This window comes from Hippocampus guttulatus, chromosome 8, assembly GCF_054856545.1.
Source record: "Hippocampus guttulatus isolate MCC_2025c chromosome 8, RoL_Hgut_1.0, whole genome shotgun sequence".
In the NCBI taxonomy this organism is placed as follows: Eukaryota; Metazoa; Chordata; class Actinopteri; order Syngnathiformes; family Syngnathidae; genus Hippocampus; species Hippocampus guttulatus.
The window spans coordinates 15,007,599-15,025,751 of record NC_141268.1 but is presented as its reverse complement, the minus strand read 5'-3'; the positions used below and the strand labels follow the sequence as shown (position 1 = coordinate 15,025,751).

The window sequence follows — 18,153 nt, the reverse complement described above, 5'->3', positions numbered from 1 at the left end:
ATCCGTATGAACTATGGCTAAACCGTATGAGTTGACAGGTATGAGTTACAGTATATGGATTGGTGAAAGTCACGTGAAAAGTCTGTCGGTCGAACCACAAGAGATTGCATAACCAATAAGAAGTACCCGTCGCAAGAGCAAGCAGAATGTAGCTGGAATTAATGGCATTAATGTCACGTTTCTGAGGTACGCCACAACAAAATTAAAACCTTTCCCCCCAGCAAGAAAAATTAGGTTGCGTTAGCACTACTTTGACCACTACAATTTATTCAAAACATTAGTTAAGGAACATCTCATTACAAAACACCTCTAATTGTAAGAAATGAAACCAGTTATTTTGTCAAAATGGGTTTTACTGTACAAAACAAATAAAGGAGGGTTGAAACAAAATAAACCTTTTACACTATAACAACAAAAACCTCTGTCACATTGACCTTTTCTTGTGCCAAAAAGTAGTAAATTCTTAAGATTTAGGGCCCTATTTTTGTAGACTGGCACGTCTTCATTTTCGTGCTGGGGCAAGTCAAGTTTACCGTGTTTAGGAATTTGGTAGACCATGTTGTGCATAGCTGGGCGTTCCAATGGTCAGAGGGCGTTTCTGCAGTCAGATGACAATTTGGTGAGAGAAGGTAGACTTGAATTTTAGACAAGCTTGGAGCAGGTCAAAGTTGTGGCACAGGTGGTGTAACATAATTTTTGTGTATTTGACGGAGGCGCGGGCAGACAGATTATGTGCTCCACCAACGGGTGTGGTTGATGTCATCTGATTTAATTTATAAATATGACAACAGTGTGCATCAATCCCTCTGAATCTTTGCAGAAATCATCATCTTAAATATAGTTTGAAAAGCCCCCCGACGCCCTCCCCAAATGCGGTGCAACTAAGGGTGGGGGTGTCACACATAATCCCACATATGCCCACATAATGTGGGTTAAAACGCGGACTCCAAGTGCCCACTCCACAGCAGCCGATGCTATAACAGCCCCAAGTGGCGAGCTTTCTTCAATTTATTTTAAATGTACTTTGCAAACGTTGCTCTCCTGCATGTACATGCCGCGTAGACCATGCACCTCCTCGTGTGCTAAATTTAAAAGGAATGGGGGGGAGCCGCTTCCATTGGATGGCAAACAAGTTGGGTGTGTTTCCTCCCACAACAGCGCCAACACCCTTTCCTGGCTGCGCCCGTCTACCAAAACGCCAAAAGAAACAAAACTCCACCCATGCGCACAAGTTAGACTGCACTTTACACCAGACTTGCGCTGGGAGCGAAAATAGGGCCCTTACAATTGAACAAAGGAGTGGTGCAATTGTGAAATTAAACACCATTCAGACACTTGTATTTTGCACCCAATAGTGCAGATGAAAATAGTAACTTAGCTACACATGAAATACAATGAAAGTTGTTCACATTATTTTACCTAATCGGGCTTTGCTATGACATACACTACTCACAAAAAGATAGTAATGTGTGGTTCTTGGGTGAAATTTCGGGAGGTGCCTATAATGCACTGTAACCTTTTACAGGTGAACTTAATTTAGCCTTCTCTCAACTTTTTAATGCACATGTTCAGTGTTTCAGTAGTTTTTGCACAGCTTGTTGTGCTCTAAAAAGTGGCTCAAGGGCAAAATTCCCAAATGCTCTTTGATACATGAATGCAACAATTCATTTCCAAGGATGCCGTGAGCTACAGTATGTGTCACTTTTATTTTGACAACATCCTGTTAGTGATGTACTGTTCATCAATGGTGAGGTGTCGTCTTGGTCACATGATGTCAAATTGGGAACAGCCTGAAATTTCACCCGGGAGCAGGATATGACGAACTTTTTGTTAGTAGTGTAACTTACAAGATAACTATAATGCAAAAACATGACTTGTTTTCTCCCAGACATTCTCAGTCAGGCATGACAATTTAGTACAACTTGAAGAAAATGGACCTGAAACAAAAGGAATGTAAACATTGCATAAAAGGGAGGGATTTGTCCGATCTCTGTGTTTTTGAGAAACAAATAAATCCCTGTATTTTAAGCCCCCTTAGCAAGAGAAGCGAGCAAGGCCTCAGAATATACCAGTGGGCAGCTCCTTGCTAAACATGCCATCAAAGTCCAGTTCCATACTCATGAGATCTTCCTCCACACTTTCCAGTGCCCACTGATGGTCAGTCAGTTCTAGGGCCTCCCACTCCGCCTAAAATCAAGAACAAATATCCCATGAACGTGTCAACTAAGACCACCTAGAGTTTGAAATGTCATTTTTGACATCGTGCCTGACCTTAACTTTCCTCACGTCAGTTCAGCAAGCGTCTAAATATTCTTTGTCTTTGGCTGATGTTTAAAAGGACCAGCCTCAACAGTGGTGTGAAGAGATGAACATCCACCCGACGTTACATGAATGAAACCAAATTTTCCAAAACCATGCTGCCGCAAATGTATTTTTGAAGGAAGAAACTGAAAACTGACATGGCAATACTTGACGACGTATCCGACATTTTTTATAGTAACGTAAAAAATCCATCCGTTTTCATCCATCTCAGGGGGCGGCCATTTTGCCACTTGCTGTGGATTGAAAATAACATCAGTCGCTCAGGGCTCAGGTAACAACCGATCACGGCTCAGCATGCCAACGTCGCGTTACCAAACTCAAAACAGGTGAGCCGTGATTGGTCGTGACTTGAGCCCTGAGCAACTGCGATGTCATTGTCAGTCGGCAGCCAGTGGCAATATGGCTGCCCTCTGAGATGGATAAAAATGTTGGGGTTTTGCTGGTTAATTCCTAGTCCTCAAACGTAATATTAATCAGAATACTGTGTCGCACAGAACATATGATTGTCAAGAATTGTTTTGATTTATTTATATGTACAGTATAAAGATCATTTAAGACAAGGAGAGGAGTGTGCTCATGCACCTTTCAATTGGATAACACCTTGTGGTGCAATATCACATTTTGTACCGGATTAAAAATACAATTTAGTGTATACTTAAGTATATACCTTGAAAGCTTTATTTGTGTCAGCAGGCATGGCCATGGCAGCCCCACTCATCTGCTCCTGCATTATCCTTGACTGGTCTGCACCTATTAGTTGAGAAGCACATTTCAAAAACTCATTATCCACCGAAGTCACATTTTAACACCAAAGACAAAATTTTATCAACACCTAAGTAGATGTGTTACCATTATCCTGGCCAAGGATTAACGAGTACATGCTTCGCAGTCCAAAGACATTCAGGAAATACCACGATGCTGAGCTCACCCTGAATTGTCAAAGAACACACATACACGCATGACAATCCTAATAAATGTGTTGACAGCTGCTGTATGTCCTTACCAGGAAGCATCCAGTGACAGTAGCTCTATTCCTTGTTGTAGCATGGGCTTGAAGCGCAGCGTGAGCGGGAAGGGGACCTTAGCTGCGTGAATGAAGCACAGAGAGCGCTCACTGTAAACAGCGCCACATCTTGTCGTAAAATACACACGCAGTCAGGTGTGAGTATCAAATGGTGCACAATTTCAAAATCATTACTGGTTACAAATCCCGAAAAGGTCCAGTTGATCCAGCCTCCGATCAGAATCATGGGGAGTACGTTGGTAACGTTTCCTTTCATCATGTCTGTCAGCATGCTAGGATCTGCCAGAGCAAATAAGCAGCAAGATACAATCCATTATGTTTGCTCAGTGTCTTTTCAAGGAAAAACTTGTTTTTTGTTCTTTGAACAAAGTAATAGATCAGCTTAACTACACTAACAAATCAGGATCTCAGAGGTGCCACCTGTGACATAGTAGTTATGACCATATTCATAATCCATCCATCCATTCATCCATATATTTTCTAATACAGGTAAAGTGTAACGATAAACATAAACCCGGAAATGGAACTTAACTGCGACAAAGAAAATGGTTTAGCTACTCAGAACAATACAATAAATCCATCCATCCATTCATCCATTTTCCTGAACCGCTTATCCTCATCAACTCCTTACGCAAATTATTTTACCAAAAAGATGCTAACATAAGTAGCATGTAGCTGTAAGCGTAATGACTACAGACCAGGGAAGTGTTTTTTTTTAATTACCAGTCATTGGCGAGGGCGGAACAACCTTTCTTTTTGTTTTCTTGAAGAATCCATCTTCTTGATTATTGAAGTAGAACTTTCTCATTAAGAAGGACTAAGAGAGGGAGGTACAATGATATTATTGTTGGACAATGTCATTAAAATATGAATAGTATGCCACAAAAACCAAAACACATACTTGTTTAGGAATGTATTTTCCATTTTCTCTGAGGATTCTGCTCCGAATGAGGACCTGGCTGTAATGAAAATGAACATCACACACTCACTGTACCATGCCCTGTACTGTATTGAAATGAATAGCAGGTGTTTAAGGTGCATGAAATAACTCACCTGTCCGACACCTGCTCTAAAGTCAACTTCTTGTCACTTTGAAGAAGAATGGAGACATAGTGACGGATGATGCCGACGAGAAAGGTGATGAAGACAATGGGCAACACCACCCACAGTCGGATGTTGGAGTCCAACAGCAGCTCTGGCTCAGCCATTCAGCCTGATAAATATCAGCACAGACAAGATGGACGTTATTTATCCATCACCAATTGATTACATGCATACAGGCATCAAATCTGGTTCCACTTTGTTGTTAATCATCATGTACCGATGAACTATAGGATGGCTTGTGCATTAAAGATAAGAAGCAGCGTCGTACATGGCATATGATGCTAACGGTGGGCTAACATGAGCCAGCTGCCTACCTTTTCTTCCTTTGTGGTGAGCGAACACGGTTGCTTTCTTGACGCGGCGAACACCACGAGTGACGTTTCACCAGTGTGGAATCCACAACCTGTTAAGCAGTCGAATTAATGGTTCAAAATATACCAAAGCTTTGACAGACGCTAAACGCCATTGCGTTGAATGAGGCGCTAAGAATTCAAAATTGCAGTATTATCCCCCCGCCCGATCTGCAGATGGCAGTATCGAGGGTTCAACGTGGTCCTTTGCAGTGCAGTTTTGGAGAGTAGAAGAGCTTTTCCTCTTCACACCGGAAGTGCACTTGAAGATCACTCTTAGGCGTAAAGGTCTATTAGCAGATGGTATGTGAGGGTGTTTTTATCCATATAAATGTATAATATTTTAAATCAAGCTCGTAGAGCTCTTTCTTTAACGGCTTAATAACTTAAAATACTTTGCACTGTGGATTATTCTTTCCGCTAATGACGCTAGCATGCTGTATCATAAATGTTTCACAATCCTGACGCTGTTAACATGAATTGATTTTTCAGCAAATAGTTGCTTCAAGTGTTTGAATCTCCTCTTTATTGATTTTAGTATGAATGAATATTCACACATGATTTAGGATATCTGGCGAGCCTCATTTTATTCTAGTACCGACATCACGACGTGACATGGTTACGAACGGTTTGTTCAGTGACTTTGCTGGCGTGAGAAACACGTCACACGCTGCGCAAAAGAGGGCACGCTCAGTTACTGTTGTGGTTCCAGTTTTTCATTCGATTGTTTTAGCCGAGGAGTGTTTTTATTACACATAAAGACCGTACCAATGTGGCTTTTCTGCTATTTGGAAGAACATAATTTCAACAGGTATGCATCATAAACTATTCCTTGTATTACTTGGAGACTGGGGATTTACAGGTACTTATTTGATATACTGTACCTCTGTACCATACTGAGTTCCCACATGAATCAAATCGGGGTAAGGGGCAGGAAGGGTATGTGCTTTGCGCTGAAGCCACAAGGCCACGCTGGAAAGAAACACAATACAGCTCAGCCTCTGGCTACTGACTTCCATGCTAGTGATATACTTTTGGCGCTATGGCAAACTCATTTGAATAACAGCACCAATTGAAAGAAAACTGCACATAAATATCCAGCCTCTTATGTAACAAATGCCCTTGTTGATTTTATAAAATCAAGACAAATTGTTGGTATAACACTGAAAAAAGAAGAGATGAGAGTCAAGAAGCAAGTGAGCTTTTCTGGCTGGGTTTTGGACAATTGAGGTATTGTAACCATTTCTGTACATGCAGTTGTCATCCACAACCTCACTTTCCAAATAAGGTGTTCTAAAAAGGCATGTGAAAATGTAAGCATGTGTTATGTTTAAAAATGTACATACAGTATGTTATGAAAGGCGGTTTTTGAACAATTAATAATTTTTCTTTTTGAAAACCACAGTTGAAGAAATATATTTTTCTCACAGTTCATTGATCAAACATTTTCCTGTCCAATAGAGCATGGGAGCTGATAAAAGGTAAAATATACTCTATTTGCTATATAATAGCACCACAAATGTGACGTTTGCAGCAGTGACATGATTCTCAGTTTCTATGGTTTTAATTTAGGCCCAGTCGGGGAGAACGCAGTGGGAGATATGGCTCAGATGGCCCGAGAGATGATCCACATAGACATGACAAGCATAGTCGTGATGCTGAGCGGGATTACAAGCGTCAATGGGGGGATGACAAAGCGAGGGATCGCTTTGACGACTGCAGAGATAATCGAGAGGTGAGGGAATGTGAGCATATTGTGGACACTTGTATGATTTCGTTTTCCTGCCTCTATCTGATCATTTCACTTTGCCGCAGAGGGGTCGAAAACGCCACAACAGTGACAGATCAGATGACGAATACGATGGTGACTATGCAGACCACGACTACAGAGGGGAGCAAGAGGAAGAAGAAGAGGAGGAAGAGAACAAGACGATCATGCTCCGGGGTCTCACTCTTCCTGTGACAGAGGAAGATGTACGTTCAAATGTCATACGTGGTTTTGAAGGGAAAAGCTTGCACAAAATCTGAGTTTCTCCTTTCCTACAAATTGCAATTAAGAAGCGTTTGTCTTTTTCCCCTGCCTGTTGCCATATTGCAGATCCGTTCAGCACTGGAGAAGCTGCCGGGTCCCCAGCCGGTGGATGTCCGCTTGATGAAGAAAAGGACTGGTGAGTGATGTGTGTGATCGGTAGAACGTCCCGCTTTCCACCTTCCCAACTCCTGTCTCGCACTCCTCCTTTGAATCACTCCTTGATTGGTTTGTGCTGATGTGACCAATTATGAAGGTAACAGCGTATACGGGCAGTGGAAGCTTCAAAGTTGAACTTCTCTCAAGTGAGAATTCTGAGCTTATGCAATGTCAAAATATTACAAATGTGTTTTGCCCTTACCCCCCTTTTTTGGGGGGGATACCAAGACAGAAGTATACCACTGATGCCAAAGTGCCATTATTAGCATAAACCTGGAAATACAATTTAACTGCAACATAGAAAAGCGTCTGGCTATTCAGTACAGTATTAGCAATAAAAGTGATTAAATATCAAAATAATTTAAGCACCTGTGTGCTACTCTAAGTACGATGAAGCTGAAGGCAATAACGGCTAATAACAGTGGATATGTAAAGTCTACACAACTCTGTCCATGTGTGAGGTTTAATGAAAAATGAGACTAAGATAAGCTGGTTCAAAACTTTTTTTCACCATGAGCAACCCGTGACATCCAGCATCACAAAAATATTTTTTCTTCTTTGGAGTTTCCACTTCAAGACTCTCCCATGTTTTTTTTTTTAAATTATTACATGCTATGATATGAAAAACTCTGCCACTATCCCCCCGCCCCCCCATTCCCGTTGACATTGTGAAGCACTTTCGCCTCCCACCACCCCTTCCGTCGCGACTTTGAATTGGACTGTACACGACACGCCCATTGTGAGTTTGAGCATTGCATCGCCTTCTCACTAACACGCCTCCCGTCTATATTTGAATGCTGTCTCTAGGTATAAGCCGAGGTTTCGCCTTCGTGGACTTTTATCACTTGCAAGATTCTACCAAGTGGATGGAGACCAATCAGGTTGCCTCAACAGTCACCAAGTTTAGATTACTCTTGGCGATTAGAGCCCCAATACCATGATGACAATGCCATCTTATGACGCTTATATCAGGATGTTTGTGATTTCACACACTTTCTAGCAACCTTTTCAGTCAAAACAAAAACGACTCAAGTGCTCAATTTACTCTTTCAATTTAGTGTACACTGTTTTTATGCTAGTGGGAATTACTCAAAGCACATATTCTGCTCCAGCTCAGTCTCGTCTTCATTAAACACTGGTGACAGAGGAGCGAGCTGGCAGCACTCCGGCCCCAAACACATCTGTTGAGGGAAAAAAAACTGCACACACACACACACACTTTCTTATTTCCCATGCCTCTCTCTGTAGCCCCTTTTACACAGTCTAGAAAAGCCAGCGTTTTCCCTGTGTCGCTGTTCTCTATAAGCAGTGCTAACACGGAATGGGAGGACAAAGCTGATCCGACAATTTTCCACCTTGAGTGAAGATGATGTGAACTTGTGACAACTGACTCTCACTCCTACCACCTCCTTTGTGGGGAAGACAGATTGTATTTGTCACACTAGATGCTGACATCACACATTTCATTATCTTATTGTGGGATGATGTGTTGCTGTAAGAAAGCACACAAAGTTATAATAATAACCTGTTTCACTCGGGGTGGTTTTGTGCTATGGCTCTATTTTGTGGCGTTGCTGTGTAAAAGAGGCTAACGACTTCTCCCTTCCTCCCAATGGTACTCGACCTAAGCAGCGAGCGTTAGGCCAGCCACTCTGTCCTCTCTCCGCCGCGCTCACTTGCGTGGAGTTGGAGGCAGGTGCCTCACCTGCCTCCATGATGTGAACACGTGGAAATGTGAAATAACGCGCAGCTCTTCACTCCACAGAACAAACTGGTGATCCAGGGGAGGAACATCGCGGTGCACTACAGCAACAGGAAGCAGAGGTTTGACAACTGGCTCTGCAGCACTGTGAGTGTCTTTGAATGCATGCTTTGATTCCAATTAGTCACGTCAAACAATTTGTTAAACGGTGACCTTTCTCTTTCCACAGTGCGGTCTTTACAATTTCCGGAAGAGGCTGAAGTGTTTCAGGTGCGGGGCAACTAAAACTGGTAAGTTGACGCCAAGGTAACTAACAAAATTGAAAAAAAAATGTATTTTTCAATTTTGTTAGTCATATAAGTACTTACTAAGATGAAGTCTTAAGATTGGCTCACATCAAACGGTGCGAAATGGTGGTTGTCTCTCTGAGGAACAATTTGTTTGGTTCCCAAAATACATTACATTTTGGGGCGTTTGACTGCGGAGATCCAACTATAGAAATGAATTCCCATGCTGTGTTTGTGACTATTGACCATTTGTCATTCATCCGCGTAGATGGAGACGTAGTAACCGGTTCAAACGCAGAGTCTCAGCAGTCTTGGGAATACAGTGGCGACAGTGAGTGGCATTATTTTTCCCTTGCACGTCAACCATTCATCCAGTGCATGTTTTCCTGACTTCTTATTCTGTTCGCAGCAATAATTCTGAGGAACCTTCCCCCAACCTGCAATGTCGATGAGATTTTGAAGGCTTTGGCTCCCTTCGCCAACTTGTCTCCGTGCAACATCCGCTTAATCAAAGACAAGCAGACAGGACACAATCGAGGCTTTAGCTTTGTTCAGCTCTCCTCTCCCTTGGTACGTTAGCTTCATCGTTACAGTGGGGCCTGTAAGTTTTAGGCAACTTTAAAATGTGCAAGTTGACCCATTTAAGAAGATGAGAGGTTTGTAATTTTCATCCTAAGTTCACATCAAGTGTGAGAGACAGAATGTAAAAAAAAAAAAAAAAATCTAAGAAATCACATTGTACGATTTTTAAACAGCAACCTCAAATGTCCAATACTTACTTCTTGGCCCCACTGTATGTTAGTGCATTACATCTACAGTATACACTCACAGGCCAAAACGTTGGGCACCTGCACAGTCTAATGACATTAAATACAAGAGCTGGGCAGGTATGCTTAACGTTTTAGCTGGTTGGCACACATACAGCATGACAGTGTTGCACCTTTTTCCTCACATAGGAAGCTTCACAGCTGCTCACCATTCTCCAGGGCCTCCAGCCACCTCTGAAGATCGACGGTAAAACCATTGCTGTGGATTACGCCAAAAGTGCGAGGAAGTGAGGGAACACACACAACCACGCACACATATTTGCATACATAGAAATGTGATAGAGGTGCATCTCAGTCAATTAGAATGCCAGCGAAAAGAGCATTTGTTCCAGTAGTTATATTCCAAAAGAGAAACTCCTACGGATTGATTAGACACACAGGAAAATAATTCTTGTCAGGATGATGAATACCTAATTTGTTCAGACAGCCCCACTTGACCCCAGTGCCAGTGGACTGTAACTACGAATAGCTACAGTAAATACTGTCATTCACATCTTTACCTGTATTTGCACCAGAAGTTACTAACGAAGCACTAACCACTCACTGGGTTGTTGAACAACTTTTGTTGGGCGGTGGCATGCAACATTTCAAAAAAACATTTAAAGACAGTCCTGCGGTATAGATTATATGTGATGCATTTTTTTATATCTTTGCATTTTGAATTTCAGTTGATTGCATTAGGCTGAGGCACATGTTTCTTCATGTTATCATTGCTGAAACATGAAAATCATCAATACGCAATCAATGTCACGGCCTTCCTTTGTCAGAGAATCGTCGCAGGCAGATGTGATCAGAAACAGCGCACTTTCAGTTGCCAGCACAGCCATCGCTGCAGCTCAGTGGTCAGCCAGCCAGGTACTCTAGCGTGAAACAAACGCTGCTGTTTTGGAAATGTCATTATAAACGGAGTTACCAATTCTACCTTGACTGACCTGCTTTTTTTGGTGCTTTTCTTTTTCTTCCCAACTTAAGGTAAAGCAAGGTTCAGGTGCCATCTCTGATGTAATTACCCCTCTCGAGAGCTATGCGCATCAAACACAGGTCAGTCTGTTCTTCCTTTTAGCAATATTTCCCCCACAGGCCAATTTAGACCCTTTTTGTAAAGATGTGTTTAAACACATGCTAATTGGCTAGATATTATTAGTTTGCATGAGTAATAGACACCCCCAGCCCAAATGTTTACACAGGCTTATATTAATAGTTTAATTAAACTAAATACACCACATACTGTGATGCAAAACAGTTTATCATTTTAAATTTACATTACCCTCAAAATGGCCTGCAAATGATTTGATTGTGGAAAAAAAATGCAGGCACATAAAACATATTACTGTCAAGAAATGTTTTTGTTGACTTCACCATTAAGTATTTAATTATACAGAAATGTTCTTTTATTCATTTATGATGTTGTTTATTTTGCGCATCCCTACAATCCCACCTCGGTTTGCCAATGATTGATGTGTTGACCAAAATCAATTTATTCCCATCGTAGGGACAGAATTTTCAAGTGTGGCAGCAACAACCAGAAGGATTGGCTCCTGTCACTGGGGATGGATTGCTGGGAGGTACGGTAAATATAATTGGGGGGGGGGGGGGGTCCCCTTTAAAAAAACTGGAGTCGCTAATTACACATTTGCCATTTGTCTTCAGCTGCTCCAGGAGTGAAGAATATGCTCCCTGCAGGGGTAATCTTGCCTCAAGTTTTCCCACCCGTCATTATCAACCAGGCTGCCATACATGTAAGACAGATATCAATTACTTAATGAGTCACATTCTGCTCTTGCGCGCTAAATACTTATACTCTGTGTCATCAGTTAGCGGCACCACTCGATGCAAGCCAACTGGCGTCTAATTTTGCTACCCCGTCACTGGTCCCAGCAGCAGCCAACATCCACAACACTGGGACTGGTAAGACATCAGCGAGGAGGAAAAACAAGTCATCCTTTTGTGTTTTGCGTATGTAACTACATCTTTTTATGTCTTGTCTGCAGCTGCCCCGGACCCGTCCACATACCAGTATGATGAGTCTTCTGGTTACTATTACGATCCAAACACTGGCCTGTACTACGACCCTAACAGTCAGGTGCTTTTAAATTCAGGATCTTAATACGACTTGACAAATATAAGCATGAACACATGAGATTTGGTTTTCTACGGTAATGGAAATGTACCCTTTTATTCATAATTTCAAATGGTTGCCAGGTATTTTAATAACATTTGCGTGCCATGCTTTCATTGGAAATACACCAAGTATTGAGAATTACAGTACACACCACACTCGTTCTTGGCGCAGATAACAAACTAAAGCAGTCCTATTATGCTTCTGGTGTGCATTAGTACTACTACAACTCTGAAACGCAGCAGTATGTCTACTGGGACAATGAGAAACATGCCTACGTTCCTGCGCCACCTGCATCGGACACAAAGAGCTCTGCTGCTTCCTCCTCAACAAGCGGCACCAGCAACAAGGAGCCTAAAGAGAAGAAAGAAAAGCCCAAAAGCAAGTCAGCACAGCAGGTATGTACTACACCGAGCCTTCGTTTATCGGATGGGATCCATCGCAGACCCACCTGCAATAGCTAAAAATCTGTGGTTATATACAGTCCATAAAAAACACTTTTATTATAGTTTGACCTATCCCACTTGCTTTTCACAATTTAAGCAGTAAATTCATTGTAATTTCATTGGAAAATGACAAATTTCCCTTTCGGATCAATCAAATCATTCTGAAATTCTCAAATTCCAGATCGCAAAGGACATGGAGCGTTGGGCAAAGACCTTAAATAAGCAAAAAGAAAGTTTTAAAACCAGTGTTCAAACATTGGGGGCGCCAAGGGATGAGGAGAAGAAAGAGGCTGCAGATGCGTGTTTCTCCATTTTTGAGAAGAAGGTAGTAGCATTTGAAAAGCCACGTATCATGGGTCGATCAATATTATTATTATTACTACCGGTGTATATTGTGACTAATTTAATGGGACTTGCTTCCTCTCAGCAGACAGGGGCCTTTGAGATGTCACCCCTTCTGATTGAACACTTGAAGCCGACAGAGCAAGAGACTCCAGCTAAGGTTTGCTTCCGCCCCGGCTTCCTTTGACTCACTTTAACCACAAAGACATCAACTTTTATCCATTTTTTTTTTCCCGCGCTGCAGAGTGCTCCCGTCGTGACTTACGACAAGGACAGCGAACCCGGGGACAGCGGGTCGGATCGCAAAGTAGACGACAGCGGCAAAATAACCGATTGGGCCAAGCTGGTTTGCCTCCTGTGCCGCCGGCAGTTCCCCAATAAAGAGGCTTTGCTGCGTCACCAGCAGCTCTCTGACCTTCACAAGGTGAGGATGGAGGAACAGCAGGTGATCGGCGAGTTGTCGTGAATATTCTGAGCGGCGCCATCTGCTTCATGCACGACGCCGCAATGCCACATGGAAAATGGATGTTCGATGTACAGTGACTGAATGCCATCAATGAGTAAATCTGAGATCCACTTCTACCTTTATTAACTCATTCACTCCCAAAGACGTATTTAAACATCTTTTCAGACTTGGTCCAGAATTGGCTGGTACTGAATGAGTTAAGACAATATTTTTCAGCTGAGAGCTCTTTCTGAGTGTGATTATTTTTGTTAAGGCAGAACACATTTTTGTGCATGTTTACAAAACCAAGAGATTTCTCACTGTCTGTATTGATGTTTGGTGCTTTAACTTTTTTTATTTTAGCAAAACCTAGAAATCCACAGAAGGTCCCAGCTCTCTGAAGCCGAGCTGGAAGACCTGGAGAGGAAAGAGACTGAGGTATTTTTTTAATCATTAGTAATATTAAGTATTTATTGATACACTAAAACTACATGTTAAAAAATGTAACCAATCAAAATCATTGTCGTGCAAGAAGTCAGCAACTCTAGTGTGACTTCAGCTTAGTGAAAATCCACAACTGTTTGGGTTTTTTTCTTTCTTTTTTTTTTGGGTGAGGGGTATACCATGCAAAGTGTGGTGAAAACCATAGAACCAAAAATATGCATTCCATTGCAACAAAGGGATACTCATCAAAGACACCACCAATGTAATTACATTACCTACAGGAAACATTTTCACTCTCCAAACATTTTCTGTCCCCTCCATTACTTACACTACGTGTCGGGTGTCTTCAGATAATATTTTTTTTCTTCCCATTTTTTAACTTTTTACATTGTAGTTGTGTTTCCAATTCTACGCAGACAATCAACTTTGGAGCGCATTTCCAAAAAAAAGCTTTGAATTGATCTTTAACATGCTATAGAAGATAGACTTTAGACAAAGTGTACATGCATTGTAGCAAATAAGTGATCAGTGAATAAGCTTCCATTTTTAATGGAACAGTTGAAATACCGAGACCGGGCTGCAGAGAGGAGGGAGAAGTACGGCGTTCCAGAACCTCCAAAGAAACTCTTCAAGCGGACTGCTCCAACAATGTAAGTACATCACATTGCAAGCAGCGTTGTTAGATTCAGGCCCAAGAGAAAGTGCTGCATTTAATTCACCTCAAAACTCCAAATTCAGATAAATATCTTTATCAAAGCCATCCGGGATGTTTTTTCAAGTAAAATAACACATGTCTCATAATTACACTATTTCATAAACTCTCCTGATGCGACCCGGACCAGACATTGCCAGGTCATTGTGTATGAAATTACATTAGTATCACGATTAGCCAAAACCTTTTGTCTAGAAATGTTCTATTATGATCACGTTTTCTGGGATTTTAGCTTACAGTAAAGCCTGAAACGTATGTGACATCACACATGGAAAATGGAAAACATATTTGGAAAAAAAAAACCCACAAAATCTTTTTTTTTTTTTTTTTTTTTTTTTTAATCATGAATCTTAAATGCTGTTTGTTGTGAAGTGTTAATCAAATGCCCGCATCTCCAACAGACAATACGAGCAGCCCACCAAAGATGGCCTGACAAGCGATAACATTGGGAACAAGATGCTGCAAGCCATGGGCTGGCAGGAAGGCAAAGGCTTGGGACGCCACCAGCAGGGCATCACTGTTCCTATCTCAGTGAGTGCTTTCCTCTCTGCGCAGATGTCCTACGCATCATCCCTTTCCCTCACAAAGCAATTAGTGCCGTTACCTGAGGGACATGTGCACTACGTCTCCTCAAATGATTGTCTTCATGTCTGCTCGCAGGCTTCCTTGAGGACCAAAGGCACCGGCTTGGGAGTGAAAGGAAGCACCCTTGAAATGCCGGCATCAGGCAACTATAAGGATTCTGTCCGTAAAGCCATGTTTGCACGCTTCGCTGACATGGACTGACGAACACCATCGTAACCCCAACATATTTTTTTAAAAACGGTTCCCATCCGCTTGTCATGTTCAGGGTTACGCATATCCAAACTGTGGAGGGAGAAAAGGCGGACTGTGGTCATTATACAAATATAGACAACCATTCAGTGTCATCCACATTCATAATCACTAAACAGTAATCGATCCTCCGTAACAATGTACAGTTGAATTCACATTATATATTTGTAATGGCATTTTGTACATGATTTTATCTTTCCAAATGGCCATTTCAGTTACGCAAACATGTACAAGGGTTTGTAAGCAAAGGTGCGCGGTTTTGAAGCAATATGACAATTAAAAAAAATCTTTTTGGTCACTCGGATTGTTTTTTTCTGCCATCCTTTGTACAAAGCACACTAACCAAACTACTGAAAAGATCTGACACAAGAGGTTTAAGTTCTACCTGAATATGTTGATATACAGTATATATTGTGCAAGTATCCAGAATTCTATTTATCACTTCATAGGATGTGCACAAAAGCACCACCTGATTTTAAACAGATTAAAAAGAAAAAAACGTGTCAACTCAAATCCCACCGCACCTCTCTCAGGGATTTCCTTCTTCCCAGATGCTCCATGTTTAGGTTAGTTTGTGTGTCTGTGTGCTGTTTCTATGTTGATGCTGAAAGAGAAGCCTGGACAGGAGGCCACATATTGTGAAGCTGAGTTTAAAAAAAAAAAAAAATTCCCAGATGATGGAAGTGTGGAGAGAATAACAAACTGCCTGCCCTCTCTGCTATGACAGATGTCTTCTCTTGAGAAAAGCCTCACAAACGCACTGATTACTCTCACTCTCTTCTATTATGTAATAATTACACTTGCTGACAAGATGCTCTCTTGCTCATGATTCCTTACGAACTGATGGATGCTGAAATCTACTGCGGTATGAACAATGGTATTTGTTGGAAATGTCCGTCGCATGAAGGGTTAGCAACTATTGCTGCCGAAGTGTTAGCGCGTCATTGGTGTTTCTATTATGCGTTAGCAATAAGATAGCATTCTAAAGACAAAAACCTCTGTTACGCTGAGTACATTTCCATTTCTATTGGCTTTAAATTTGATTGTTTTTGACCTCTACAGAGAGCTCTCTGGTTATTGTGTTGGTTATACCCCTAACTAGTATACCTAAATGTTATCGGGTTTCAGCAAAAATAATTAACTGTCCCTCTCTGTTCCAATACTACTGAGACCGCTGACTGAAATCAACCTGAAAATATAAAAATAATCTTAACACAGCAAATGTGAAAGAAATAAAGAATAAGATTATCATCTGAGCAGTATAAATTGTTGCCTTTTATTTCAATGAAATTGCAGCAAAAAAAAACACACACACAATATACATTTTTTAAAAATATCTTTGCAGTTATCTGTTTACTAAAGTTTTTGGGAAATGTTGGTTGTTGATTAAATGTCAAGCATGTCTCATAATAATAGAAATGCCAACCTCTCGACTAGACGGAGTTTAATAAATCCCACATGGGTCAAATGACTGGATTAAATAGTGATGAATGGCCAGTAACACAATCTTTTCTTCCTGTTTCCTCCTCATTACATTCGGCGTGTGGGACCATGTTGAATGGTTATTAATCATTGTAAATAATATATTCTCTCTACTGTTCTTGACATGGAGAGCACAGTGACTTAATGGTGAGCACATCTGCCTCACAACTGTAGGGTTGGGTTTGAGTTTTCTGCTCATATCTCCTCAACCCTGAAGAGGACAAGTGCCATTGACCAAGGTGACTCATACTTCTACCTAAGGCGTATAAGCATGATTCATCAATTCATGGAGAGCCATCTATGCCGGATCTCAGGAAAATGACGTAATCACAACACTGTGCCCTGGACCATGGCAACAACTGGCCCATTTTTACCACATGATGAATATCTAGGGTTTGGGGTTCGGGTTAGAACAGTGGTTCTTAACCTGGGTTCGATCAAACCCTCGGGGTTCGGTGAATCAGTCTCAGGGGTTCGACTGAGCCTCTGCCATGGACGTTAAGACACGCCCAACCAACATTTCAATTAGTTATGACATGCCTGCTTGGCCATCACTGGCTGGCTCATTTTGTGCACAATTAAAAAAAACGTATAGTTCCTACTCAAACTAATTGTGTTTACTTTTTTCTGTTTTTTAATAAATGCATTTTTTTATGTCTTGAATTTGTAAAAAAAAGAATAGTGTTAGGGTGTTTGGGTTAAGGGTTGGAGTTGGAGTTAGGGTTAGTGTTAGGGTGTTTGGGTTAGGGCTGGAGTTCGGGTCAGGGGTTAGCAGTTAGGGTTAGGGTTGGGGATAAAGTTATGGTTTGGGTTAGGGTTAGGGGTTCACGTTAGGTTTAGGGTAAGGGTGCTTTATGCTCCCTCAGACTGTGTAAAATTCCACTTTTTAAACCTGCCTTTGAAGCTTTTTAATCTACTTATTCTTAGTTTGGCACTGAGTTGACAGACCTCCCAGAAGTTACAAGAACTCATTGTTTCCAACACAGTCTTTGCTGCCTTTGTGGTCATATGTGCTTTTTTTACAGGGTGCCAGCTGAACAACTTGAAACGTCAACGTGTAGATATTTCAAACTTGAGATATCCAAGTCAATTGCAGATATTCACGATTGGATATCGTCACCCGAATTAGATATCTGTAATTCCACCCCCACGTGAATGGCAAAAGTGACGCAATTTGTCCTCGGCAAGAAACACATGTATGTGCAGGAGACAGGAGTAGTTTCATTTTCTGTGTCTTATGACTTATAGTTCTATGCATGTCTTACGCAGTGAGCCGAGAGAAAGGATGGGGAAAAATTCAGCCCCTGAGAGCAACTTGTGCTGATGACCTAGAAATTCTGTACACGTGACTTCATCAGTCGTAGACGCTGTTGATTGCGTATCGAGTGACGTGCAGACATTATAATTGGACAGGTTCTTCCGGCATATCCACGTGAGTTATATTTCGGGATGCTATTAAAGGAGACGTCAATTACTGTTAAAATATCGTGGGGGAAAAGATGTATGTGTGTGACGTCCTCGCGCT

At 41.5% G+C, this 18,153-nt stretch overlaps 2 protein-coding genes across 4 annotated transcripts; one reads left to right on the top strand and one right to left on the bottom strand.

The window, feature by feature from the left end:
• Positions 1-247: 247 nt before the first annotated feature.
• Positions 248-4,970, bottom strand: emc3 (ER membrane protein complex subunit 3). The gene is made up of 9 exons (XM_086117471.1): positions 4,765-4,970; positions 4,400-4,559; positions 4,248-4,305; positions 4,070-4,163; positions 3,521-3,625; positions 3,326-3,407; positions 3,172-3,251; positions 2,990-3,072; positions 248-2,187 (listed from the first exon to the last, which is right to left on the bottom strand). The coding sequence occupies exons 2-9, from the start codon at positions 4,552-4,554 to the stop codon at positions 2,059-2,061; spliced, it is 786 nt and encodes a 261-aa protein (XP_085973597.1). The 5' UTR covers positions 4,555-4,559; positions 4,765-4,970; the 3' UTR covers positions 248-2,058.
• A 61-nt stretch (positions 4,971-5,031) lies between these two features.
• Positions 5,032-15,444, top strand: LOC147201366 (RNA-binding protein 5-like). Of its 3 annotated transcripts, none has more exons than XM_086117469.1 (25): positions 5,032-5,103; positions 6,262-6,281; positions 6,373-6,535; positions 6,616-6,774; positions 6,899-6,968; positions 7,796-7,869; positions 8,754-8,837; positions 8,920-8,980; positions 9,246-9,308; positions 9,387-9,547; positions 9,934-10,031; positions 10,572-10,659; positions 10,777-10,845; positions 11,297-11,369; positions 11,455-11,543; positions 11,619-11,712; positions 11,796-11,887; positions 12,142-12,321; positions 12,551-12,694; positions 12,800-12,871; positions 12,956-13,135; positions 13,520-13,594; positions 14,159-14,250; positions 14,714-14,843; positions 14,973-15,444. In XM_086117469.1, the coding sequence occupies exons 1-25, from the start codon at positions 5,101-5,103 to the stop codon at positions 15,096-15,098; spliced, it is 2,460 nt and encodes an 819-aa protein (XP_085973595.1). In that variant the 5' UTR covers positions 5,032-5,100; the 3' UTR covers positions 15,099-15,444. The 3 variants fall into 3 exon arrangements, with proteins under 3 accessions (XP_085973595.1, XP_085973594.1, XP_085973596.1); XM_086117468.1 differs by having other exon boundaries at positions 5,033-5,103; positions 12,797-12,871; XM_086117470.1 differs by having other exon boundaries at positions 5,040-5,103; positions 6,231-6,281; positions 12,797-12,871.
• Positions 15,445-18,153: the final 2,709 nt, after the last annotated feature.

Coding starts and splice junctions, on each gene's coding strand:
- emc3 (XM_086117471.1), bottom strand. CDS start 4,554: ATGGCTGAGCCAGAGCTGCTGTTGGACTCCAACATCCGACTGTGGGTG. Junction 4,306..4,399: donor TTAGAGCAGGTGTCGGACAG/GTGAGTTATTTC, acceptor TTTTCATTACAG/CCAGGTCCTCATTCGGAGCA. Junction 3,073..3,171: donor AATCCTTGGCCAGGATAATG/GTAACACATCTA, acceptor CTCAACTAATAG/GTGCAGACCAGTCAAGGATA.
- LOC147201366 (XM_086117468.1), top strand. Junction 6,282..6,372: donor AGCATGGGAGCTGATAAAAG/GTAAAATATACT, acceptor GTTTTAATTTAG/GCCCAGTCGGGGAGAACGCA. Junction 6,969..7,795: donor CTTGATGAAGAAAAGGACTG/GTGAGTGATGTG, acceptor TGCTGTCTCTAG/GTATAAGCCGAGGTTTCGCC.